The 26,784-nt window shown below is 44.3% G+C and overlaps 2 protein-coding genes across 7 annotated transcripts in view; one reads left to right on the top strand and one right to left on the bottom strand.

The window, feature by feature from the left end:
- Window positions 1-15,581, bottom strand: part of PGM3 (phosphoglucomutase 3) — a 17,034-nt gene extending 1,453 nt beyond the window's left edge. Inside the window, exons 1-11 of one of the 5 annotated variants that reach the window (XM_034766121.1) lie at window positions 15,496-15,581; window positions 12,768-12,986; window positions 11,753-11,937; window positions 11,239-11,306; window positions 8,307-8,440; window positions 7,898-8,093; window positions 4,526-4,683; window positions 2,748-2,831; window positions 1,640-1,738; window positions 1,179-1,295; window positions 62-184 (exon numbers count right to left, since the gene is read on the bottom strand). In XM_034766121.1, the coding sequence (XP_034622012.1) occupies window positions 62-184; window positions 1,179-1,295; window positions 1,640-1,738; window positions 2,748-2,831; window positions 4,526-4,683; window positions 7,898-8,093; window positions 8,307-8,440; window positions 11,239-11,306; window positions 11,753-11,937; window positions 12,768-12,971 (1,368 nt within the window). In that variant the 5' untranslated portion in view covers window positions 12,972-12,986; window positions 15,496-15,581. Of the gene's footprint in view, window positions 1-61; window positions 185-1,178; window positions 1,296-1,639; window positions 1,739-2,747; window positions 2,832-4,525; window positions 4,684-7,897; window positions 8,094-8,306; window positions 8,441-11,238; window positions 11,307-11,752; window positions 11,938-12,767; window positions 12,987-15,355; window positions 15,453-15,495 lie in introns of those variants that run through there. The other 4 variants (XM_034766119.1, XM_034766120.1, XM_034766118.1 and 1 more) reach the window with 4 other exon arrangements.
- RWDD2A (RWD domain containing 2A) lies at window positions 15,468-26,784 on the top strand. Of its 2 annotated transcripts, none has more exons than XM_034766126.1 (4): window positions 15,468-15,571; window positions 19,764-20,202; window positions 22,645-22,868; window positions 25,074-26,784. In XM_034766126.1, the coding sequence occupies exons 3-4, from the start codon at window positions 22,668-22,670 to the stop codon at window positions 25,749-25,751; spliced, it is 879 nt and encodes a 292-aa protein (XP_034622017.1). In that variant the 5' UTR covers window positions 15,468-15,571; window positions 19,764-20,202; window positions 22,645-22,667; the 3' UTR covers window positions 25,752-26,784. The 2 variants fall into 2 exon arrangements, with proteins under 2 accessions (XP_034622017.1, XP_034622016.1); XM_034766125.1 differs by having other exon boundaries at window positions 19,764-20,204; window positions 22,653-22,868.

The raw sequence follows: 26,784 nt of genomic DNA, 5'->3' as shown, positions 1-26,784 counted from the left end.
AGAGAGGAGAAGAGAGAGACACTGACCACTAAACTCTGGCCAATGTTACAGTATCACCAACCTTAACTTTCAGCTGTCGGTTAGGAAGATCTGTGTAGATGGCATCCCACTGTTGCACTGTCAAACCCTTTAGAGCCAAGATTGCTTCAATCACTAGCATATCTGAGATGGCATCACCCACAGTCTATGAATATGAAGAAAATAAAGGATTCTTCAATGACAATTAGAAAATCCAGGGTATTTTGTTACATTTGTTCTAGCGAATTCAACAACAAAACCACACCAACCAAAGAGTCACTGAAAATGCAGAAAGCTTACAGGGTGACTGTCATAAGCTTGATTTTCCTTACCAGGAGCAGTGGCAGGAAGCGAAGGACTAGAGAACATACAGCGTACTTCACTGGAATGTTGTTATACTAAAGATGAATTCTAGTAGTAAGATGAACTCCAATAAATGGAAGGTCAGATTCAGTGAGGGCAGGTGACTTGTTCCCTCCCTATACTTGCTCTGGCATCATAACTCCATTTAAAGGTGACCTGCAAAGGATAGTTTGGACTTGTGCCTTAAAGAAACCACCTCAATAAAGTGGGATGCTCTCCCTGTATGCCTATTCACTCCTTAGCCTCCGGACTAAGACCACCAAAAATAATACCTGTGTCCAGATGGATACAAGGGCCTATACATGCCATCATCTCACTTCAGATCAACAACCTTCAGATGAAAGTTACCTTTCCGGTGTGATTCAACCAAAAATAAACTAGTAACAGGATGTGGGTCTGAGGTGTCATTCTCCAGTCTCCCAAGCCATCCAATCCCCTTCCTCTTATCTAGCTACAAGCGCAGAAGACCAGACAGAAGTATTTTGCCTTTGTAGATGTGGAAATCTTGACATCTTTCAAAGGTGAAACAATTACTGTTCAAACAGGTCTTCCTTTAGTAGACCAGGTGTGGAGAGAGGGGTTTTAAAAGAGAATAAACAGGTGCCTATAGCTGTCTGCCTAGCCTGGTAGGATGTTAAAATAGGCCATTCCTTCCCTTTGCTTATTTTGTCATGGTGTGCTGCCTTCCTCCACAAGATTTTCCTACACACTCCTCCCATCCAGTCACTCAACATGCCAACCGTGTTAGCCCCCCAGATCAGAAACCAAGTATCTAATTTTTACATTTCAGCTCTTACTTGATTAATCAGGTCAATGGTATTTTCAAGCATCTTTGCAGCTTCTCTTTTTTGATTCTCCTTTTCTTCTTTTGCCATGTGTCTTATTTTCTCTTCAGCAGCTTTACTAAATAATACCTAGAGAAAAAGAGGAGATAATAAGACGTATGCCAGACATCTCTAAACAGTACATACAACAAATTTGATCTGTTATGCCAACTAAACCCAATTAGTTGTCTCTGGGTTTCACTTCCATGAACTCCCATGTTTAGAATACTGAACAGTTAGTGGCAGGGGGGAAGACACAAGAGAGAAGGAGAGGCGATTAGGAAACACGGGGATAAAGGTGTGTGGGGGGGAAGAAGTCCTATTTGGATTTGGAAAGATGCTACGTATTTTCAAGCTAATTTGTTTGCTAAGTTTTATACACACTGGCTTTAAAACTCAAATAATCCTATAATGCCCCTTGTGCAAGTACTTACTGTGCCATGCCCATTTGCCTCAAAGTAAACTCCAATGTCAAATTCCTGGGCCTTGTGATGCAAATGCTTTACTCCTGTTTTGGTACAATGAACAGGCACCTACAACCCAGAGATACAGGAAAAGCATAGACAAAGTGGCATGAAGTCAACATCCTGAGTAGATGGTAAGAACACAGGATCAAACTGTTACCACTTAGTTGCAAGAATAAGCATCAGGAAACGAGCTACAAGCCTTGATGGACTATGAGCATTTAGTACACAATCACTTTGACTACAAAAAGCAGTAACAGAAGTTATCTACCGGTAATTCTCACTGCAGACCTGTTGGGTAAGTAGCTTTCTCACTTATCCATCAGTAACAAGAGGATAAAAGATTAAGGGTAGGTACACAAAGATACATGGTGTTGCAACGCCGACCCGCCCGCCCCCGCCACCTAGTGGAATTCTCAGGTCCCAAGGCTCTCCACACTATGCATGGGGAGAGTTAGCAACCTAAGGAAGGATGCCTCAGAAGCTAGGGAGCTGCCTGTGCAAGCCAGAATTGAACTGAAGATTAAAGGGATGGAGCTCAAGTGCCTCAACCCACTCAGAATTCTCAGCCGCGAGCCCTCTCCTGGAGTTAGCTGCCTAAGCCACATCAGCTGCTTGGGTAGTCAATGCCCAAGCAGCCAAAACCCAGGCCTTTTTCAGGAGAGGGGGCGCTTTATCTAGGAAGGCAGGTACCTAGAAAACCTCCCTAAGAAAAGGTAATCTAATATCAGGACCATAAATATCACTTCAACAAAATTTAATGTTTTAAGGCGATCAGGCCTAATCGGTTTCCCTCAGCCATCTCAGTGAATCTCTGAAACTCTAAAGGTCAGAAAAATTAGATGATTTCGTTTAGCATTTTCAATCCAACTTTTAAGTTGGCCAGAACTGGCTCTGACACTCTCCCACCTTTAAAATATCATTTATCACCAAGAATTTAAATAGTTAATGAAGTTTAAAGCAAAATAGGTTTATTCCAAATTAGGTCTGCCTGGTGTCCATCACTGTAGTACTTTATTGATGCTTTTTTAAAGCTAGGACACAATTGTGGAGGAGACAGAGAAAGATTACTTGATACCTTCATGGTTTCCTCAAGATAACGTGTAGAGCTCCCATTAGCATATGCTGTTTGTATCACTGCCATCTTTAGAGTTTGTCCTATCTGAGCAGAGGGAAAAGTAAATGGCTTAATGGCACACACATAAATCTTCAGAAAGGCACAGTGTAAAGGAAAAGCTAAACCAAGATTTTATTTCAAGATGAGAACAGAATATTTAATGGGTGAAAGACTTTCAACACACAGTAACTGCTCTCCCGCCGGACCTCCAGAACTCTGACACATTTGGGAAATTGAAGGAGGTAGTGGCTCGGCTCACAGAACACAGAACTTTCTGACATTAAGTATTACTGTGAACCTGGCAAAGGCCAGTTCCAGTCAAAAGTGGTTATTATTGGATATTGTGTCTGTGGCCCCAGGAGAAGCGAGTTGATGTCCATCACAGAAACTGACACCAACTGGAATGTGCCTTAACAGGGCAGTCTCAGAGGCATCAAGGACCAAGGGGACATGGAGATTAGAACTGCTCTTTTTACTCCCAATGGACAGTGGGATTTTATGCTCCAGGTCTGTCCATGCAGCACCTTTCACAATCAGTAAGAACACGAGAATGCTTCATAAATGCATTCCAAGGTAAATCAAATGCAAATTGGGTTCACGGGAATTTTCCAAGGGAAGGGAAGGGTAGGATTGAGCCCTCAAGCTTAACTCAGGTCAACATGGAGTTAAAAGGGTGAAGAGGAGAAGAGGTAGGAAGACACTTCAGCTTGTGAGCAGTAAAGTGAAATTTAAAAGTAGGGTAATTTTCTAGTCAAGGCATCATGTTTAATGCTACATTTTAGTCACGGATATTTTTAGTAAAAAGTCATGGACAAGTCACAGGCAGTAAACAAAAATTCACAGCCCGTGACCTGTCCGTGACTTTTACTATATCCCCCTAACTAAAAAAAAAAACTGGTGAGGGGGCGGCCCAGGTGCTCTGGGGGAGGGCGGGAGACACCACGGATGCTTGTGTGGGGGTGATGGGGGGGGCGCACACCGGCACATGGCCTGGGACCCCTGCTAGTACTGGGGACGGGGGAGGGAAAGGGGGCTGGCTGGCTCCCTACCCAGCTCTGCGCCAGCCTGGAAACGACAACAACATCCCTCAGCTCCTAGGCGGAGGCATGGCTGCGCAGTTCTGTGCGCTGTCTCAGCAGCTCCCATTGGCTGGGAACTGCGGCCAGTGGGAGCTGCCAGGGCAGTGCCTGCAGGTGGTGGCAGTGTGCAGCATCCCCTGGCTGTGCCTCCCCCTAGGAGCCGAGGGATGTTGCTGCTTCTGGGGAGCACCCGCCCGCCCCAAGGTAAGCATCACCCATAGCCAGCACCCCCTCCTATGCCACAACCTCCAGCCTAGAGTCCCCCACCCAAACTCCTGCTGGGACGGTGATGCAGGGGAAGGTGGCCCGAAACTGCCCCAGCAGCGGCCGGTGCGGCTAGCCACTGCAGAAGTCATGGAATCTGACCTTCATGACAAACCTGCAGCCTTAATCATAGTCAGTGCTAAGTTTTCTAGTTTCAGCATAAATTTAAAGCCACCCCTCTTGCCCTCCCAAAATTAGGTCACTCCTTTTGCCACAGCAACAGGTGTATAAAAAGAGGTCTTTGTTTTTTAAATGTAATTTTGCATCGGTATGCGGCTTTAGAAAGAGCACCTGTGTGCGTACATATGCCCAGGGCAACCCCCACCTTCACTGGGTGAGATGTATGTTTTACAGTTTGGAGCAAAGCAAAACCCTTTACTGTATAAGTAGAGTTACCTTGATAAGAAGTTCTTTAATGAAAGTGCTAATTAAAGTTGCTATTTTATCTCCATCCACAAGATGAAAATGGCCAGCAGTATCATTATAGTAATAAACAATTCTGTCTGCATCTCCATCAAACGAGCAGCATCTTTCGTTAGGTTTGATTTCTAGTCCTATACACATGGAAGTACAAACTATTAGATATGGAACGGGAAGCAGAGCTTTAGTTTTTTTTTATTCTATATCTATCTCAAGAAAGATTAGTTATATACATGCACACTCTAAACATGAAAAACTTTTAGTAGTACGAGAGCAAGAAGTTGATTTTATTAAGTAAATCCCATCTTGAACTCTTCTAATCAGGGCAGCTGCATGGAATGGAAGTTGCAAAGAAAAGTGCATCTTCAGTTTGAAATTAAACACTGAAAATTCAGTCTCTATAGCCATTTATTGTTATACCACCTTAAAAAGGTCAGGTTACAAAGTCTATATGAAATATGGTCTCAGAGCCACTCCTAGTATATTTTGTTAAATAAGTAACAAACAGCAATTATGGCAACAAAAATAGAATCCAGCCCTCCCAAATGCCCACATCCCTCAAACACATGCCTAGCCACCACAGAGTACAAGCAGCTGCATCATCTAGTCATCCAAGTCAGAAACCAGAAACATCTAATACTCCCACTGTAATCCACAGATGTGAGCTAATGCCTGCAAAATGAGACAGATGGACCCCACCTCAGGGTGGAAGCAGAAAGATGTCAGCTTGGTGCATGCTGCACCGTAACAAACCCTTCCCTCATACGCCTCCTTTACAAACTGACTGGAATAAAGACATGGCATCTAGTTGGTCTAGAGCCATTAACCTCCATGTGTCTTGCTTCAAATTCAACCCTCTTCTACTTGAGTAGAGTACTATTCATCAGCATTTCCACAAAGTGATTATATATGGTGAATCCACTATGCTTTCTGGGCCTCTTGCCATGGTTTTCCCACTTTATATCTCACTATCTATAGGCTGAATGGACATTAACCCTTCTGCATCAAAGGTTCTTTTCCTCTTCAAGACATTTTTCACCACCTGCTTTAGGTATGTTCTCATTTCTCCCTCATGTATCCCCTTGTTAATGCTAGTATTAATGAGAGGAAGTGCAAAGCATATCAAGTGAGCCCACACTTCTAAGAAACCTTTTGACCATTTAATCTACCAAACTGGTATTATACAGCAATGTTTTTTTGGTGTAAGAATCTTGGCTACTACAGGGCTTCTATAGCATCCATTACTAAGATTATATATTAATCTTTTGCACAACTTTGAGATAAGTGGCTCTGCTGGTCATACAAAACATTGAGCAGAATGTTTGTTTTGCTCTGTGTTTTTACAGGGCCAAACCTGTTTAATACGCACTAAAAGAAATAGCCCTGTGATAGACAGCCAACAGCTATCGCCTAGCGCTATAGAGCTCAAAGATTTACAAGGGAAATTAGTTTTTTTCTCCCAGACTTTATAATCCTTCCCCTGTTAACTCTCCTAACTCTTCTTAATGACCTCAGAGGGGAGTGGGAAGGAACAGAAGGATTCTCTGGGGACTTTCATGCCAAAGAATAAGGTTTCTTGACACCGTATTGCTTGATTTTAGCGATCTCAAGAGCAGCGCTTCTAAAGAGGGAGGATGGGAGTGCCAAGCCGCCTCACCCAATCCCAGAATCTCTTGCTCTGGAAACATTCTGGTTCCTGCCGGAGAGAAGAGCAGCACTCAACTATTATCCTCTCAGTTGCCGAGGCATTCCATCCAACTCCTCCTCCCTTTGCCATCCCTTCTCTCACGTAAGTTGACACCTGAATGAGACAGTGCAATTGCAGCTGGCAGATAAATTAGCATGTCCCAGTGGCCTGGAAAAACCTTAGACCGAAGTTTGAATGTGAACAACTAAAAACATAGGAACGTACATCCAGTTAGCCACCTAAACAAAAGTGGCCTGAGTTTCAGAGGTGCTGTGCTTTCTGTGTTCCTAATGATTTCAATGGGGAGTTGTAAACACTCAGCACTTCAGTGAAATCAGGTACCTAATTCTGGATTTACACTCCTAACTTAAGACACTCAGGCTTAAAAACCATCACCTTAATTTCAGCCTACGGATGAAGAGGTACCTTACCCTATGAAGTGGCAATAGCTTTACTTTCCCAGCTTGTGCTAGAGTCTGCATTTGAAATAGCCACCCATTCCCTGACAGTGGCTGCTATGACGATCCCATCAGTAGCTAATATAAAAGTCATACATGGGCAATGGTTGGAGCCACCCTTAGGAGAGGCTAGCCCCCCAGGCTCCACCCCTTCAGCCCATGCCTCCTCCCCTCCGACCCCGCAGCTAGAGCCCCGAGATCCCCTGCCTCTCCCCCCCATGGCCAGAGCCATGAGTTCCCCATCGGCCAGAGGGCCTTCCGCTCTGAGTCCCCCACCTCACCTGCCCGAAAGAGCGCCTCCCCAGACGCTGCGGGGAAAAGCCTTTCACTCTCAATCAAAGAAGCTGCTGAAGCGGCGGTATGTACTACTCAGCTTCCTGGGCTCATCAGTAATCTCTCTGGAGTCCAGGGAGATTTCTGATGAACCCAGGAAGGTGAATCGCATGTATCACCTCCTCAGCCACCCCAGAACCTGCATGGGGCATAACAAAACAAAAACTTCCCCCCAAAGCCCCGCAACCAGGTGTCCAGTGGCAGCACCAGGGGAGACAGAGCCTCCCCTGGACTATTATACCCACAGCCCATGAAGTCAGACCTAAAGAGGTGGCCTCCTGCTGTTTCCCCAGTTGATAGTTCCAAACAAACCAAACCAATGGAAACTGAGTTAGCAAGAGCAATTTTACAAGAGGACTGAAGCAGCAACCCGAGTTCACCATGGAGTTAGCAACTCCAGAGAAGGAGAGTGGTTCTACAGCAGAAAAACAGTATAGCATGAGGAACCCATTCCTCAAGTCTGGTCACTCTTTCAATTTTTAGAAGTTGAGACCCATGGTTTTATTTTATGCACCTTGCATGAATTTGGGCTAAGTCATCTCTTCACAAGCCTGAGTCAGATAGTGACTTAAAATCCTTCAGAAATATTCTGCCACAGTTCTGGTGCTCTCAGCTACATTCATTCACTTTGGGTTGTCGGGACGTGTGTAAATTCACTCTGGTGGCCTTTAAGCTTAGAGTAATCTGTTATCACTTTGATGATTTACAGCATTAAGGAGTTCAACAAAGATCAGTCACCTCTTTCTGGGTAAGTCATGCATCACTAGATTTTCGTGCTAAATCCTGTGCTTTGAAAGCTATTGCTGAGTAGGCTGCTTAACACAATTTGTATTCTAAAAGGGTTAAAGATTTAGACTGCAGATTACATACCTAGAGGAGGTTTCTGATGAACTTTCACAAAGTCTGCACCACATAAATGATTGAGTTTCTCTTTGGTTCCATCATTATATAAGTGAATTAACAGTTTCTTTGGAAGGTAACGTTCCATTTCTTTTAGTTTCAGGGCTCCTATACCATTTGCACAATCTATCTTCAGACACATCTGGTCATCTCCAGAGCTGGAAGCCTTCACACAAGAGAGGGGAAGGAGAGGTGTTAAAGTGAACTATAATATTTTGGATAAAAACCCCAATAGCTCTCGCAATTCCTCACACCAGAGGACAAGCAGGGCTGAAGTATGCTGAGCCATTTTTTAAACTTGTACACAGAAGATATCCAGTTTGCACATTTACATTAATATAAGCAATGAATTATTTAGTGAGAATGTAACAGCCCTCACTTGTTTTGTCAGCTCCCCAAAAGCTTTGGATAGTTTCTGGTAGTAACCTTCCACTGTTGCCTTCCCATAGTGCTCTTGAGTATTTTGACAGCAGACCATGTAATGCAGCTGTGGTGTTGTTACCAGACCATAATCTAATATAAAACAAGTCACAATATTAAAAGAACAGAAGAGTAATTCCTGTTTAGATTGTTGTTTGCAATGTTGGTCCCAAAATATTGAAGAGACAAGGTGGGTGAGGTAAGATCTTTTATTGGACTAACTTCTGTTGATGAAGAGCTCAAAAACTTGTCTCTTTCAGGTCTGGGAAAGGTACTCAGACCCACTCTACATCAAAAAATTAGGTTGGTTTAACTAAATCTGTCAAAGGTGTGAAAAATCCACATTCCTGAGCAGCATAGTTAAGTGGACCTAAGTCCCAGTGTAAACAGTGCTAGATGGAGAATCTTTCCCCTTGGCCTTTGGAAATTGGGCATTGAACACACTGAATTGCTACAGTGGCACAGCTGCAGAAGTTCTGCTGTAGTGTTTTAAGTGCAGACAAGCCCTCAGATTGTCACAGCTAAATACAAGGTGGAACAGATTGCTTAGTATAAGTAGTTAAATATTCTAAGAGACGGGACAAGGTGAAGTGAACTGTTAGCATCCCTGCAGTCATGGGACAAAAGTAGTGTGTGGAGGGGGGTGGAGGGAAGAGGCTGTTAGTGGGTTACAGATTGTTGTGATAAAACCATAATAAAAGACACTAATTAAAGACCATGTTTTTAGTGTCTAGCAAAGTTATGAATTCTCAGGTTCAAAACGAGAGGAGGTTTTGCAATTAATTGATAAACTTAACATTAACAAGTCACCGGGACCAGATGGCATTCACCCAAGAGTTCTGAAAGAACTCAAATGTGAAGTTGCGGAACTGTTAACTAAGGTTTGTAACCTGTCCTTTAAATCGGCTTCTGTACCCAATGACTGGAAGTTAGCTAATGTAACGCCAATCCAATATTTAAAAAGGGCTCTAGAGGTGATCCCGGCAATTACAGACCGGTAAGTCTAACGTCTGTACAAGGCAAATTAGTCGAAACAATAGTTAAGAATAAAATTGTCTGACACATAGAAAAACAAACTGTTGAGCAATAGTCAACATGGTTTCTGTAAAGGGAAATCGTGTCTTACTAATCTATTAGAATTCTTTGAAGGGGTCAACAAACATGTGGTCAAGGGGGATCCAGTGGACATAGTGTACTTAGATTTCCAGAAAACCTTTGACAAGGTCCCTCACCAAAGGCTCTTATGTAAATTAAACTGCCATGGGATAAAAGGGAAGGTCCTTTCATGGATTGAGAACTGGTTAAAAGACAGGGAACAAAGGGTAGGAATAAATGGTAAATTCTCAGAATGGAGAGGGGTAACTAGTGGTGTTCCCCAAGGATCAGTCCTCGGACCGATCCTATTCAACTTATTCATAAATGATCTGGAGAAAGGGGTAAACAGTGAGGTGGCAAAGTTTGCAGATGATACTAAACTGCTAAAGATAGTTAAGTCCAAAGCAGACTGTGAAGAACTTCAAAAAGATCTCACAAAACTAAGTGATTGGGCAACAAAATGGCAAATGAAATTTAATGTGGATAAATGTAAAGTAACGCATGTTAGAAAAAATAACCCCAACTATACATACAATATGATGGGAGCTAATTTAGCTACAACAAGTCAGGAAAAAGATCTTGGAGTCATCGTGGATAGTTCTCTGAAGATGTCCACACAGTGTGCAGAGGCGGTCAAAAAAGCAAAAAAGGATGTTAGAAATCATTAAAAAGGGGATAGAGAATAAGACTGAGAAAATATTATTGCCCTTATATAAAATCGATGGTATGCCCACATCTTGAATACTGCGTACAGATGTGGTTTCCTCATCTCAAAAAAGATATACTGGCACTAGAAAAGGTTCAGAAAAGGGCAACTAAAATGATTAAGGGTTTGGAACGGGTCCCATATGAGGAGAGATTAAAGAGGCTAGGACTCTTCAGCTTGGAAAAGAGGAGACTAAGGGGGGGGGGGGGAGAATATGATAGAGGTATATAAAATCATGAGTGATGTGGAGAAAGTGGATAAGGAAAAGTTATTTACTTATTCCCATAATACAAGAACTAGGGGTCATCAAATGAAATTAATAGGCAGCAAATAAAAGGAAGTTTTAAAACAAATAAAAGGAAGTTCTTCTTCACGCAGCGCACAGTCAACTTGTGGAACTCCTTACTTGAGAAGGTTGTGAAGGCTAGGACTATAACAGAGTTTAAAAGAGAACTGGATAAATTCATGGTGGTTAAGTCCATTAATGGCTATTAGCCAGGACTGGTAAGGAATGGTGTCCCTAGACTCTGTTTGTCAGAGGGTGGAGATGGATGGCAGGAGAGAGATCACTTGATCATTACCTGTTAGGTTCACTCCCTCTGGGGCACCTGCCATTGGCCACTGTCGGTAGACAGGATACTGGGCTAGATGAACCTTTGGTCTGACCCAGTATGGCCTCTCTTATGTTCTTATGTTATGTTCTTAGGTTCATCTTTTCAAGGTGTCACAACACATTCAAAAGATGAGCTCTGTGTAGCTCAAAACCTTATCTTTCGCCATAAGAAGTGGCCCAATAAAAGATACTACCTCACCCACCTTGACTCCTATTTAGAGGCATACAATATTTACTACCATATAAGAGGAAATATTTTGCAAGAAACCCATCTGGGGTGGGGGGAAGGGTAGGAAGACACACTTTCTATTAAACTTGTATAGAGAAGTAGCCTCTTATGTTAAGATCATCCCAAAACACACATTCACTATAAGCAGCAATGGAAATGGCATCTGAGCTACAACTTTGGGTCTATGTTATATTTCACACTTACATAAAAAGTTCAAATATAAAGCATAAGGTTAAATGTCAACATACCATGATATTGACCACCTAGAGCAGATACACCATCTATTACTGATTGTGAAAGTTTCTCGCTGCTAGGTCTGAAAAAGAATAAATACAATCACTACTTTTTAAGCAAACACTATGCAGTTTCTCTCCTTTGGTGAGATCAGCACAGGTGGAGAAGTCCGCCAACATGGCTCTCAATGCAGAATCAGATTCCCATGTGACATTAAGATAATCACATAAAGATTAGGCAGCTGTAGTAATGGTATCACTAACACTAAAAGGCCCAATCTAGTGCCCACTGAAATCAAAAGAAGTCCTTCAGTCCTCTTCAGTGGACACTGGATTAGGCCCAAGAAGCATATTGTGTTTGGAGAGTTAAACATGTTACCGTAATAGGTAGATTTAAAATGAAACATGTGAAGTGTGCTGTGCTGCCCTTATAGTGTCTTGCATTCTATGCACAGAAATTCCAGCAGAGATAACTGCCTGTGAATGCAACTTTGGTAGTTAAATACAGTCAATATCATTTTACAATTACCTGGTGTCTCTACCAATAAAAACTGAGGCATATTGGTGCAGTTTCACTGCTTCTTTCTGGCAGATCTCAGTCAGTATGCTCTGTATTTCTTGCTCTTCTGCATTAGCTAGGCGTGTCGCATATTCTTCCCAGGCAGAGGTCAACATTTCACCCAGAGGATCGACCAATTTTACACCATTGTCTTCCTTAGAAGAAAATAAATGTACTAAGTCTAAAAGGGAGAAACCCAGCAGAGCCTCTTTAAAGAGGGAAGATAAATATAGATACATCATTATGGCTTCATTTAGGCCTAAAGTATCAGAGGGGTAGCCATGTTAGTCTGAATCTGTAAAAAGCAACAGAGGGTCCTGTGGCACCTTTAAGACTAACAGAAGTACTGGGAGCATAAGCTTTCGTGGGTAAGAACCTCACTTCTTCAGATGCAAGTCAGGCCTAAAATGTTCCTAATAAAAGCTACCAAACAAATCCCCACACAGCCAAAATCAGTAATATCATCAACTTATTAAGTCACTATTTTTCAGGCAGTTCTGTAAAAAAGGACCAGTTGATATCAAAGTGACAGGCTTAGCGATTCCATAGCCTGAAATATCCTAAGAGCAGCAGATAAGTGCAGCAAATATTCCACTTAACTATTGCTTCCTGAAAGCAAATGTCAACTTAAATAAATAGATTCAGAGTTTGCTGAAAGGGTTTGCTCTCCCTCAGATATACTGCCAGCTTCTCATGCTCATAAGGTCCTGTATTGTAACAGTTTTCCTTCCAAAGTGGAGGGAAGAAAAAACTACAAGCAAAAGTGGAAGTATGAGTTTGTGTGGCAAAGTAGCTTCCAGCATGCAATCAGTCTTATTTGTGGTCAATGAGACTATTCACATGCTTAAATTAAGCACAAGTGTGTTCACATGATCTGGCCTCTAAATGCTTTCAGTCTCTGCCAGCTTAGAGATTTTGACTCTCCTTTGGCCGATATCATCTATTTTCCTTTTTTAAAAAAGAATACAATCAGAAACATTCTTACTTCAGGATTGTGAGATGCTGTAACCATGACTCCAATTGTAGATTTGGTCTGCCTGGACCTTAGTACTGCCAGCAAACCCATGCGATACATGACATGATCAAGATGTCCTGCCTTGGTACGAAATCCAGCAGTTCCATACTGAAGACTAAGTCCAGCTGGTTTCAGGTGTAATGCTGAGTACTTTGCAACTGCCTCAAAATCCATTTCTATAAAAGGAAACTGTACAGATGTTATTAGTAAAGGCTAAAATCACCATAATAAACTTCTCATATTACACTTACCTTGTAAATCCACAGATATATTGAATTAACCAGATAACAATAAGTCTCAGAAGACAGACAGAAACAAGTAGCATTTACATGAAAAATGCTTTTAGCTTTTAAGGATGTTTATTTGTGTAGTAAAAATATATTTTAAATAGCAACTTAATCTTGGGGAAAAACACTCAAGAGTTTAAGTCAAGTCTACATATATTCATGCAAGATAGGGGTTTTTTTTATGTTTCGCTATTGTTAGAGTCAGCGTTATTAGATATGTGAATTGAAATTAATCCCATGGAGAGGGTCCACACAAAGACATTCACACCCCACAAGCTAATGATGGGTTTGCAGAGGAAACACCAGCATTATAGCCTGGGAAGGAGCCTCCACATCACCTGCATACTTTAAAGGGAGTCTGTGCCAGCCCCACAAGCCAGTGCAGAGAGAAGAAGAGACTGAGCCAAGGGGGGGATCCTCAGTTGCACTGGTCCAGTGGCCCTAGTGCAAGTGGCAGAGAGAGACAGTGTCTCCTATTCCAGACAACAGCAGGCAGAGGGTATTTGGCTGCAACACCAGGCCAAACTCCCACATTTCCTTCCCCAACATACTCCAACCATGTAAAGGCTATTACTTCCTTTTCTTCTTTTAATATCCAAGCAAAATTATTGTTTGTATTGTGGCAATTCTTAGGGGCTCCAACCATAGACCAGGACTCCACTACATTAGGTGTTGTACAAACACAAAACCAAAAGTACCCCTGCTCCAAAGACCTTACCAAGCAGGGCTTTGTAGCAGCTGCGGAGCGCAGAGCTGCAGGTTTTTGCATGTAGCTGGAGCGGAGCCGGAGCACAGCTCCAAAGCCCTGTTACCAAGTAAGGCTATGTCTACATTGTGCACCTTACAATGGCGCGGCCATGCCACTGCTGTCACACTGTTGTAAGGTTTGCAGTGTACTCCCGGCAACAAAATAAAACCACCCCCAACGAGAGGCAGTAGATTTGTTGCTGGAAAAGCGTCTCCCGGTCACTTAAGGGCTGCGCACACTGGCACTTTTCGTCATTAAAACTTTTGTCATTCAGGGATGTGTTTTTTTTCCCCACACCCGAATGACAAAAGTTTTGACGACAAAAGTGTAGTGTAGTCATGGCCTGAGAATAAGGCAAGAAACAACATGTGGGTTCAACTGACAGACAAGCAGAATACAAAGTAACAATGGAACAGTACTGGTAAGCATGACAGGGATAACAGCACAGAAGTTGCCTCCATTGTTGACTTTTCTGTATACATCACAGCAGAGGAGAATTTTAAGAAGGGATCAGAAATCAGGGAGGTGGCCTTGCACATGTTTATAGGAGACAGCAAGAAGGTGCTCCTTAACTACTAAATTTAACTACTGGGCAATGCAGGCTACCATAACTGGCACATGGGAGACAGGAGACCACTGCTCAATATAGGGTTACCATATGTCCAGGTTTTCCTGGACATAACTTCTTTTTTAGTTCTCCGTTCAAGTGGATTTTTGAAATACAGACAAACAGCCTTCATTTTTCCTTGCTTGTCCTTTTTCCTTGCCTTTAGAGTGGGACTGCCAGAGAATGGCAGTTGCTGGCCAGGTGCCCAGTTCTGAAGGCAGTGCTGCAGCCAGCAGCAGCACAGAAGTAAGGGTGGTATGATATGGTATTGCCATATAAACTGTACCCCCTTCCTCTCCTCCCCCTGGCAGCACAGGCACCAATTCCATTGGGTTCAGCACCTTCTGCTGCAGACGTGGAGGTGCTGGGGATGGGAAGAGAAAGAGTGAGGGCAGGGCACACCGGGGGCAGGAAGGGGCAGGGTCCTTGGGGAAAGGGGCAGAGTGGGGTCGGAGCACTCCCTGGACGGAAGAAAGTCAGCACCTGTGTGCCTGGCACTGTCCTCTGTTTGGGAACTTGAAATATGGTAACCCTAGCTCATTAGTGTAGGAGAGACCTTGTTCCTCCCCACTCACCCCTGTGGGCTGACACCAAGCAGGACAGTTTTAACGCCAGAAGGTAAAACTTTTCAGGACAGTTACCAGAGAGTGAGGGGAGCACAGAGAGGCCTGTCTGACTCTCCCCAGAGCTGGTAGCAGCTAGTCGCCCCCCGGAGCACACGCCCAGCCCGGACCAGCCCTACGCACAGGGCGAGGTGCCCAGCCCTGCCACGTGACCCTGCCCACCCCGAAGCTCGCCCAGGACGCAGACCCCCCCCCGCCCCGCCCCCGTCCACGTCCACGTCCACGTCCACGTCCCCGGCCCCCTAGACTGCAGCGAGACCGCCGAACACCAGCAGTAGCACAGACCCGCCTACCTGCGGCGCCCCAGCAGCCGCCGACGTGGCTCTCGGCTGCCACACGGTCCAACACGCCTCTTCCTGGCTTCATGCTAGCCACACCCCCTGACGCCGCGCGTAGCCAATCAGAGAGCCGCAGGCCTGCGAGCGTTGCTTACCTGAGCGTTCCATCCGCCCAGTGATACCCCGCCTGGGGACCTTCTCTAGTCGCAGGGGGCGGAGTGCCGCCAGGAGGTTAGCCAGGGTGGGGCGGGGCTAAGCGGGAAGCTGCTCGTTTCGAGGGGGAGGGGCTGTGGGACGGGGTTCTGGCCATGAGGGGGGCGGGGTTGGGCGGCACCTAATGCTAGGAGGGCAGCCAGGGTGGGCAAACTTTTTGGCCCGAGGGCCACATCGGGGTTGCGAAATGGTATGGAGGTCCGGGGAGGGAAGGCTGTGCCCCCCCAAACAGCCCGTGCCCTCCCCCATCCAGCCCCTTCCACTTCCCGCCCCCTGATTGCCCCCCTCAGAACTCCTGACCCATCCAACCCCCCCCCCCCGCTCCTTGTCCCCTGACCGCCCCCTTCTGGGATCCCCTGTCCCTAATGCCCCCCTGGGACTTCCCCCCCATCCAACCCCCTCTCCACTAACCCCTTTCGGAATGTGGCCCTGGGAACATTGGCGGAGGACTCAGGAGGAGCAGGGGCAGCAGCCGGAGAAAACAGGCGGTTTCCCCTTCAAAGCACTGCTTCTCTCCGGCCAGCTGCGTGGCCGCCCAGTGCTCCTTCTGAGTCCTCCGGCCATGCTCCCGCCACCTGCACCACCCACCTGCTCCTGCAGTGCAGCCCCTCCCCCCACGGGGGGGGTACGCCAGTGCTGAGCTGCCCGAGTGCCCAGCCCTGGGTCCCCCTGTTGTTGAGGGGTCCGTGCCAGGGCACCCTGTGTTCACTGGTAAATCTGCCCCTGAGCCGCGCCGCCCAGCCAGAGCCAACCGTGCTGCAGGCACGCCGAGCTGAGGCTGCGGGGGGACAGCAGGGGAGGCCCAGGGCCGGCCGGGAGCTCAGGGGCCGGGCAGGATGGCCTCGTGGGCCGTAGTTTGCCCAACTCTGTAGTAGGGGCCCAGTGAGGAGCAGGGTTTCAGACTGTGGGCGAGTCCCAGCCTGAAGTAAGCGCTGGATGGCCTTGCTTTCCGGGAGGTGCAGCAGGATGGGATGGAGCATGGGGTTGGGGCAATGGGGCCGAGGTCTTGGGCAGATTGCGCAGTTCCCTCATTTCATTGTGAGTCTTGCAACATTGGGCATTTTTCCTAAAGCTTCAGCTCCTGGAGTCACAGGTTACGGGAGAATTTTGACTTTAGTTTTTTTCAAAAGAAAAATAAACTTTCTGCTCCTCATGGTTTTGGGTAAAATGTAGAAAACATGACCCTGTGAAAGCCATAATGCAATAGACAAATGTAAAGATCTCAGAATCCATTGTTTTCAAAATCTCATGATTTTAAACTAGTTTTCTGGACTTTTAGGGGCTCACGAACTCATGAGCAGAGCTCTGTGACATTCTTAAATTTAAAAAAAATATATTTTATTTTGGGGGAATTTCTTATTTCATTTTATCTGTTCCCTCCCCTCCTGGGTGCATTGGGCCCTCCATCTGGAGGGATGGGAGGCCCTGCGGGGAGATCAGGTCCTCCCTCTCCTCCCCCCGATGGGTGAGAGGTCCTGGGGATGGGTGGGGGTTGGGTTATGTCCCCAGATAGGCAGGAGGCCCTGGGAATGGGTGGGTCAGGTTCTGTCCTTTGGGTGGGAGGATCGGAGGGGAGTGGTGTAGGCCATGGGCAGGCGGTTGCAGAGTACCTCAACCTGCAATGGTGACTCCTGTCCTGTGGGGTTGGGCCCACTTCCTCACTCCCAGCATTGCAATATGGCAGATGAGATCACAGTGCCTCTCACTCAGGTTTGGCCTAGCCACCCCTGTCATCGGGGAAGCTGGACCAAACCTAAATGGTACTGTGTCTCTGGGCGGCAGGTCACAACACCTAGACCGAGAAGCTTAGCTGACAAGATGGGGATGATCCTAGCCAGGGGTGGGCAAACTATGGCCCATGGGCCACATCCGGCCCATCAGACCATTTAATCCAGCCCTCAGCTGGGGAGCAGGGTTGGGGGCTTGCACCGCTCCATGCAGCTCCCAGGAATCAGCCAGCATGACCCGCCTCTGGCTCCTACGTAGTATGCACAAGCGTGGCGAGGTGGGAGCCGCCTGGGTGACGCCTGCGAATGACGCAGTGCACAGAGCCGCCTGGTCACATCTTGGAGCCGGAGGGGGGACATGTTTCCGGGAGCTGCTTGTGGTAAGCGCCCAGAGCGCCCCCCGCCCCAATCCCCTGCCACAGCCCTGATCTCCCTCTCACCCTCCATCCCAGCCCAGAGCCCCTTCTTGTACCCCAAACCTCTCATCTCCAGCCCCACCCCTGAGCCTGTACCCCCAGCCAGAGCCCTCACCTCCCCCCCGCCGGTGCCCAACAGTCTGCCCCATCCCTGATCCCGGTCCCTCTTCCTGCCTCTGAACCCATTGGTCCCAGCCCGGAGCACCCTCCTGCACCTCAAACCCCTCATCACAGCCCACCTGAGAGCCCTCATCCCTGCCCCCCAACCCCTGAACTCATTTCTGACCCCACCCCAGAGCCTGCACTCCCAGCCAGAGCCCTCATCCTGTCCTGCACTCCTACCCCCAATTTCATGGGCATTCATGGCCCTCCATACAATTTCCATACCCCAATGTGGCCCTCAGGCCAAAAAGTTTGCCCACCCTGGATCCAAGCCCTCTGTTCCCCATTGCTGCATATACACAGCATTGGATAATTCTCTTCATCACATTTCAGACTTTGAGAGAAGGTTATAATCCATACAAAGAGCAAATCATTTCAGATTTGTTGCAAACTCACCTGAAGTTATAGTCATTTTTGGAATGTTTGGTGTAAAGCCCCAGCTCTTGGAATCAAGTAATAATTTCAACTTTCATTTTATTATTTTAAGGAAGTTTCTAGCAATCGTGGTTGTGGAGAAACCTGGAAAATGTGACCTTAGTGACATTGATGTAGTGATGTTTGCATGAGTTTGCAGCAAATCTGAAACAAAAGCTTTGAGGGTCATCAGGCATCTTAGCTTTTCATAATGCTTTGTTAAGATATAGAAAAGAAAAAGACAATTTAATTTCCTGATGTTATAAACTGGAAAAGGATGTGCTCAAAGAGGGAGAGATAAATGGTGAGACTTCTCCCAGCAGAGATCTGAATCTACTGGTGAATCTGTGTCCTGTATAACTCATTTAATTACAGTAAATAGGTTTGGGCTGATATCTCACACAGACTTCTAAATTTTCACCCTCTTGTATGCTGTTCCTACTATCTGTAAAGGTGTATCTGTTTTGTGTGACATTCTTTATTTGAATATAATAAACTATTTCCAAAGAATAAAATACTACCTAGAAGAGATGTTGCAATACACAATGTGTTACCTGAGATTGTCCTCTAGTGGGTTTCCTGGGTGGGTCATCAACTAGAAAGTTTTATCCCTTATTAAGCATTGAGTATACAGAATAGAAAAGAGTGCACCAGAATGTTGAATACACACCCAACAAAGTCTTCAATGATCAATGAATAGATTGTAAAGCCATACACGTCCTTCTTGACCATCTAGTCCAGTGGTTCTCAACCCCTTCCCAAACTACTGTACCCCTTTCAGGAGTCTGATCTGTCTTGCGTACCACGGGTTTCTCCTCACTTAAGAACTACTTGCTTACAAAATCAGACATTAAAAAAAAGTGTCACAGTACACTATAACTGAAAAATTGTTTACTTTCTCATTGTATGAAATTTTAGTTTGTACTGACCTCTCTAGTGCTTTTTATGTAGCCTGTTGTATAACTAGTCAAATATCTAGATGAGTTGATGAGACCGCTGTGTACCCCAGGGGTAGGTGTACTCCTGGTTGAGAACCACTGGTCTAGTCTGAGCTCTTAAAGTAGCCAAAACGTTTCCAAATATAACCAGACCCAGTGAATCCTTCCTTGGGTGTTCAGTTAGAAGAGGCTGTGGGTCCAGGGCAGTGGACTGGGTCAGTGCTCTTCCTAGCTTTGAAGCTGACTTTGTGGAAACTTGTGCAAAAATCACTCTCTATGCTGCTGCTTCCCCATCCGCAAAATGGGTTACACATTTGCAGTACGATTACAATTATGTAGTTTGCCCCATTAATTTCAACAAACCAACAACTATGGTGCATGCCCCGTTTGTGTTTTTTTAAAGGGTTAAACTCATCATAATGCAAAACTTTGGGGGCAAAAAAGGACTATTTCCATGCCAAGTTTTCCTTTGCAACGCCCCCTGTTGTAACCGCTGCTTTGCTTGGAGAGCGCACAAGGTTACATTTATTAATGGACAAATTGTCTTTCCCAGCTCCGCACACTCGACCAGCGGACAGGAGCCCTTCGGCGTGGCGGCACGTTCCGTGCGGTAGGCTCTGAAGCCGCAGGAAGAAGTCGGGCTACGGCCGCGCCTCCCCGCTGCCCCCTGGCCCGCAGGCTGGGTGTGCGCAGTGCTCACGTGACGTGACGTAACCCACCGCCCCGCCCCCATCGCGGTCTGGCGCGAGTCTCCCCCAGCGGCCGCGGCCCCGCGTGGGGTGAGGGCTTTGGCGGCGCGAGCATTTCTTGCTGAGCCCGGGCCCGGCCCCTGCCGCGTCACTAGCGAAAGCTGCGGCACGTCCATGACGCCGCCCCCGGCTTCAGCAGAGCCGACAGAACCGCGCTCAGCCGGCTTCGGCCGCCGCCTCAGTCAGACCCGCCGGCGCGGACGCGGCAAGGGCGCGCGGCTGGGAGAAGCGCGGCCCGCAGAGGTAGGCTGCCTGACCCGGGCCGGCCCCGCTGGTGAGCCTGGGCCCGCCCTGAGAGGTCCCCGCTCACGTTCATTTGCCCGCCCTGCGCTGGGTGCGGCTCCGGGGGGCAGAGCGGCGCGAGCGAAGGGCTGCAGCGCACGCCCCGCGCCAGCCCTCTCCGTGACACGCGGCCCCGGGCAGGCCCCAGTTGTGCGGCTGAGCCCCGGCCCGGAACGCGCCGCTCAGCTTTTCTGATAGTTCCTTAAATGCTTGTTTTGTCTGCATTGACTCTCCGGTGTCTTTCTCAAAGATCGGCCGCGCTGTCCTGTCTCCGGCTCGTTACGCATATTGATGATAATCGCCAACTCCATGCTGTTGTGTGCAGCTAAACATTGAGGCGTGTCTGGTCTGAGGCGATTTTACAAATCCATTGTGGGGTAATAGATAGTGGCAAAGAGATCACGCTCCTGCTGCACCTGCCTTTAGAACCTTTTTTAGGTTTACATGAGGAAAACTTTGGCACGTGCTTAACTTGACACATGTAATTAGTACCATTGAACTCAATAGGACTGCTCCAATGCACAAAGTTAAGCATATGCATAAAGTTAAACAATTTTTTGCACGATTATACCCTTAATTTTTTTTTAAAGTGGGTGTGGTTTTTTTTAGTATGTTAAGTTATGGAACATCAGTTAAGCTCCAGAGCTAAGGACTAGTTGCATTTTGCACAAAAGCAGGGATTCAGTTTGTGTGTGGAAAAGTTACAGAATCTCCTGTTCTTCTTTTTGAGAATCTCCATCCCAGTTTTACAACCAAATTAATTTTGGAGACAGAATGAATGTTCTGAGTATTTACAAGTAAATTCAATAACTAATTTGAGTTAAATTAGTTTAAAAATGGTACTGTACTCTAGTGGCATCATAGAGGGAACATATGAGAGGGAAGAGACCCTCTTTTAAAACCCTTCTTTAAAAATCAGTTTAATCAGAGACCAAAAGCATTAAAATGCCTTAATCATAATAAAATGGTTATTGCATCGTGTTGCTAGGGGACAAAATTACAGTTCCTTTGAGTGTATTAACTGCATTTCCATATTATAACATATTTGAGTTTAAGTGTAATCTTAATGCTGAATTTCTTGGGTGTGTAATGCTTGTTTTTGGGATAATTACTACTGTCCCAGTCCTTCAGTTAATGCACCTCTACCCCAATGTGGTCTCCTTGAGGGCACTCACTTAGGTCTCAGGCTTCCAACTGTCAACTTTCTCGAGGCAGAATCCCGTGACTCTCCAGACTGAGGCCTTTGGTTGCAAACCCCTGTATTTCACTCTGATCACCTCAGTGGGTGTGAATTCAGTACCTTCAGTTCTGTTCTCTGAGTGGGAATGACAGGGTTAAACAGGGTAATCTTCATAGAGCAAAGTACTATTTATTCAGAACAAAAGCAAATCAAAGAACAATAAACAGCTTATATGCATGCCTGGCTTATCAGGTGATTCCCCATAGAGACCCTGGTGGGTCTAAAATACTTCAGCTCCTTCCTCATGCCTGTTAGTTTTCGGAAGGTGTCCGAGGATATTTTTACATTGCAATAAAAGACCCTTGGGCACAGCTGTGGCTGGCCTGGGTTAGCGGATTCCAGTTCACAAGGCTCAAGCTGCTGGGCTATAAATTTGCTGTGTAAATGTTTGGGCTTGTGCTGGAGCCAAGGCTCTGAAATCCTGGAAACGGGGTGGGTCTCAGAGCCTGGTCTCCTACACTGCAGTTTTTAGCGCTGCAGCTGGACCCTTGGGAACCCAAGTCAATTGCCATGGGCTCTAAGATTCAGTGCCACCGATATTTTTTTTTTTATTATTTATTGCAGTGTAGATGTACCTTGAGCCTGACCCTGGGTCAGGCTGTTATTTTTGTACATTTTCAAATTCTGTGTCTGCTAAGCCTATGTACCAGGCCAGACCAGTACATGTGTTTTTCTCCAGGGGATGAAACTGCAAAAGACTAGTTACCCCTATTGTTTCAGTATTAGAGATTTGCATTAATTACTGCCCATCATCTTTAGTTCCTGCAGGAAGCATTCTTTATCATACCCATTTAGCCAGGAATACAATTGCTAACAAGACCATAAACATACATATAACAATTATAAAATCAGTTTAATAGCACTTGTCACTCTCAATATAATAGGCTTTGAATATGCTGTGAGTCCAAAGCAGCTATCACAACAACATTCCTGTAATGTTTTATCCTCTAACTAATTATATGTACTTTCAACCTTAACTCCATTTTAATGTAGTTTTTTTGCTCTTGGAAATTAAACAGCTCTATAGCTGACTTCATTTTTTTCATAATTGTTCCTTTTTTATTATAAAACAAAACCCACAAGATTATATTGTCTTGATTAATAGAAAATTATTGCTACAGTTTAAGAAACATTATTGTTGATAAGATCTCTTCTATTTTCAGGTGTCTGGGTTTACAGCTGTAACATGGCTGTCACAATAAAAGAATGTCTTGAGCTTCAGCTGTTGGAAATGGAAATGCTCTTTTCAATGTTTCCTAATAAAGGAGAAATAAGCCTTCAGGACAAAAATGCTCTTACTTATGTGCAGATGTACTTGAAAAATATAAAAGGAGGACTACCACCTCGGATTGAATATTCAATTTCTGTTGATATTGATGAGCCAAAGGTGAGAACTTCCATTTACATTTTGTTTTTAACTATGCAGTTTTCTTAGTTTTGCACTGCAGTCATCCAAAAAAAGGATGTTCCATGCAGTGTTTTTTACAAAATATTTATAGTTTCCATAAAAAGTGCACAGAGTTTTTGTTTTAGCTTGAATTTAACAGAAATCCAGTATTTGTAGTGAATAATAAGTTTTGTTTGAAGGAGCAATTATCCTTTGGGCCCTCTGCTGGTTGACATGGAGTGCAGCAAACATGTACATACAGTAGAATTAGATCATAGAATATCAGGGTTGGAAGGGACCTCAGGAAGTCATCTAATCCAACCTCCTGTGCTCAAAGCAGGACCAATCCCCAGACAGATTTTTGCCCCAGATCCCTAAATGGCCCCCTCAAGGATTGAGCTCTAAACCCTGGGTTTAGCAGGCCAATGCTCTAACCACTGAGCTATCCCTCCCACCTCATATTTACGAATACCTCGGAAAATGAAGGTTATTCATAACTCTAAAATGTTCATAACTGAACAAAACATTATGGTGGTTCTTTCAAAAGTTTACAACTGAACATTGACTTAATACAGCTTGAAACTTCACTATGCAGAAGAAAAATGCTGCTTTTCCTTTATTTTTGTAGTAGTTTACATTTACATGGCCACTTAAGCCTGCTGCATCATCATGGTGAGGGAAACAGGGCAAGGAGATCTTTGTAAAGTTTTTAAAAGAATGGGAAATAGAAGTGCTTATCATTTTTCAGCACAAGGTCCAAAAAAATTTCATTGTTTCAAATGATAAAGGAAAAATAAGAAAATCCAGTTTGTGAGTCATAAACATCTAATCATATATACATTGGAGATCCAGATCATGTAGTGTTTGCGAAGATGATGCCACATCATTCTGTGATTGGAAGAAAGTTTATGAATTATGTTGGAAGCAGGTGATTAACTGCAGGATAGCAGGAATCACCCACAGATTTAAGTTGTGAATGTTTGGGTCATTTAGCCCATACCCTCAGGAGAGCTCTTCTGTGGTATTAAGGTAGAAATACTCTGATAACAAATAGGAATAATAGCTAATTTTTATAATAGGACAACCATATATTAAAAACATTCCAATGTTTGAATATTCTTGTTTCAGAAAACTGTCCATCCTTGCTCTGTCAAGTTTTTAAGATGAATTATTTACATTTGTTTACTTGTGTAGTATTCTGCACAATGGAAATATCCCTTGAACTAAGTATTCCAGTAATTGGTTGGCCTACAATTGCCTCATCTATATTACTCTGAATAGCAGTCACCACTCCTTCACCACACATGGCTCTTTTTTGTTTATGGAGAAATGAGAGGTTTCAATCACCTTTCATTTTCTTTTTGTCAGGTCAAATTGAGTGATAATAGAATCATGTTACATAACCACTCTTCCCTCAGCTGTTTTGTCTGCATATGCAAGTTGTCAAACAGAGAAAGTTCTTTCTCATTCTCACAAGTAGAGAGTGAGTGAATGATAGAGAGAGAGAGCGCATCTGACAGTGCGGAAAGTTATCAGACGCCTGGAGCTTGCCATTCCTCTATTACAGAAACAGAGTAATAGTAGGATTCTTGAAAGTGACTTGCCCCTATGGCTCTTTCTGGAACTGCAGTTTACAGTGAAGCAGCTGCCTGCTCTGCCTAGCAATGCTCAGCAAAGCCACCTAAGAACAGGTGCAGTAGTAAGAACAGCTTCTCTTCAGGGATAGCCACTTGTCTGCTACACACTTGCAACATTCCTCTAGACAATGAAGCAGGAAAGATCAACCACATGATGGGGATGTTGCAGATATGGACGCAGTGAGATGGGACACAAAGTAAAGGGAACAGACAAAAAGAGATGAAGGGATCCATGACCAAGAAGAAAATATGCTATTTTTTTAGGTTGTGGCAATTTTATTAGATCATATCTTATTTCCTTGGCATATGGAAAGGAGGGTGAGTCTACTTTAAGCCTTTTTGGGGGGAGGGGAGGAGGAGACCTATGGGCTGAGTATGGAAACATACCAGCAGTCTCCCCTTCCCTGAGAATGACTGCTGTAAGTAACTTTCTAAACTCTTATTAGCTGAGGCATTCCTATGGGGAGTGCAGGATATGGTTCCTGAAATTCCTGTTACTGTAACATGCATTTCAGTATTTGTAGATCTGATTTCATGTTTCTCTTTTTCCTCCCCGCTTAATTTTAAGGTAAAAGTAGACTTGTATCTATCCTTGCCTCACCGCTACCCTCATTCAGCACCGCAACTATTTGCAAGATCAAATGCACTAGACAGACAGAATCAACTGCAGCTCAATAAACATCTCACTTCTCACATCAGTTCTTTGGATTTAGGTGAACTGTGTGTATGTGCGGCAGTGCAGTGGGTACGAGACAACAGTGCATCTTATTTCCAAAACAGTAACGTCTCTTCTGAAACTGCTCCAAAAGAAAAGGCAGTAAAAATAATTTTTCATCGAATGTGGATCTATAGCCATCATATATATAGACAGGAACTGAAAAAGAAAATCTTTGATTGCGCAAAGCAATTAAATTTGACTGGTTTCTGCCTAACAGGGAAACCTGGTATCATCTGTGTGGAAGGGCTCAAAGAAAACTGTGAGGAGTTCTGGCATGTTATTAGATATCCTAACTGGAAACACATTTCCTGCAAACATGTTGAGAGTATGGAAACTGAAGGAAATGGGGATAAGCTTCATCTCTTTCATACTTTTGAAGATTTACAGTTCCAGGCACATGGTGATTATGGACTGAGGAATGACTATCACATGGATCTTGGCCAATTCTTAGAATTCCTTAAACAGCATCAAAGTGAACATATTTTTCAATTATTATTTGGTGTTGAAAGCAAACATTCAGACAATTAACAAATCAATTGTATAAATAGTTTTAATTTTGCACAATGTTACAAATGATTTTTTTAAGTTCATCCATGGATATACGATTAAAAACTGAGTGAAATTGGTATACTGTGCTTATAGTTATTATAATAAGGGAAACTCTGTAAAGTAAGAAAATCATAGTGCAAAGATAGACCCTTTGCTTTTGTTTTAAATACATCATAAGTAAGACCCTTTGTTTTCAGTTTAAACCAATTTTTACTGGGAAAAAAATGGGGTTTAAAAGCATTACCTGTTTTTTCTGATTTTTGACCTACTTTTGTATCATTCAAATATATAAAAAATAACTTGTTTTATTAGGAAAATACAATACATTGCATGAGATATGTATTACAGTAATACATTAGTCTGTGTGTATATGCAAAGCTGCCTGTTAAAGTAAGGCGATGTATTAGTGTAGAAGATATACACACAATAAACAAACATGCATGCACGCAAGCTCTGAACTGCGTGCGGATCTGAACGTACTGATGAATCTCACACCTGCCACGTACACATTTCAAGTTGTTAGCAGATAACGGTTGAAAAATTTAACACTAAACTCTGTATCAGAATATGTTTCAGCACACAAGGAAGTATTCAAAAGTTTTAAAAAATCAAAACAGGAGAAAAGGATGAAGTTTAGTGTATGCGCTGCAAATGGTGTGGCCCAGTTATTAAATGTAAATATTTATAGGCTATTAGTTCTACGTCTACAACAGTAAACTGTTTATTCAAATGAAATATTTTATGTGGAGCTTAGAGATGTATTGTTAACTCAGAAGTGCCATTGTGTTTTGAGTGCTGTTTTAGTTCTGCAGCAAACCACACTGAATTCTGTTCATCAAAGCATTAATTTACTGAATACTTTTCCCCCTGTGCTTCCAGCCCCTGAAATAAACCCTATTATCCCAAAAAAATTAATAGTTTTTTTTGCAATGATTTTCATCTGCCTTTGGTAATTGTAGTAATAAACACAAATTCCTGGGAAAAATGAAATAAAATAAAATGCAAAAATGAA

The sequence above is a fragment of the Trachemys scripta genome, chromosome 3 (assembly GCF_013100865.1).
Source record: "Trachemys scripta elegans isolate TJP31775 chromosome 3, CAS_Tse_1.0, whole genome shotgun sequence".
NCBI lineage: Eukaryota > Metazoa > Chordata > Testudines > Emydidae > Trachemys > Trachemys scripta.
The sequence above is the reverse complement of the archived record's forward strand: the minus strand, read 5'-3'. Positions and strand labels throughout refer to the sequence as shown.

Coding starts and splice junctions, on each gene's coding strand:
- RWDD2A (XM_034766126.1), top strand. CDS start 22,668: ATGGCTGTCACAATAAAAGAATGTCTTGAGCTTCAGCTGTTGGAAATG. Junction 22,869..25,073: donor TTGATATTGATGAGCCAAAG/GTGAGAACTTCC, acceptor CTTAATTTTAAG/GTAAAAGTAGACTTGTATCT.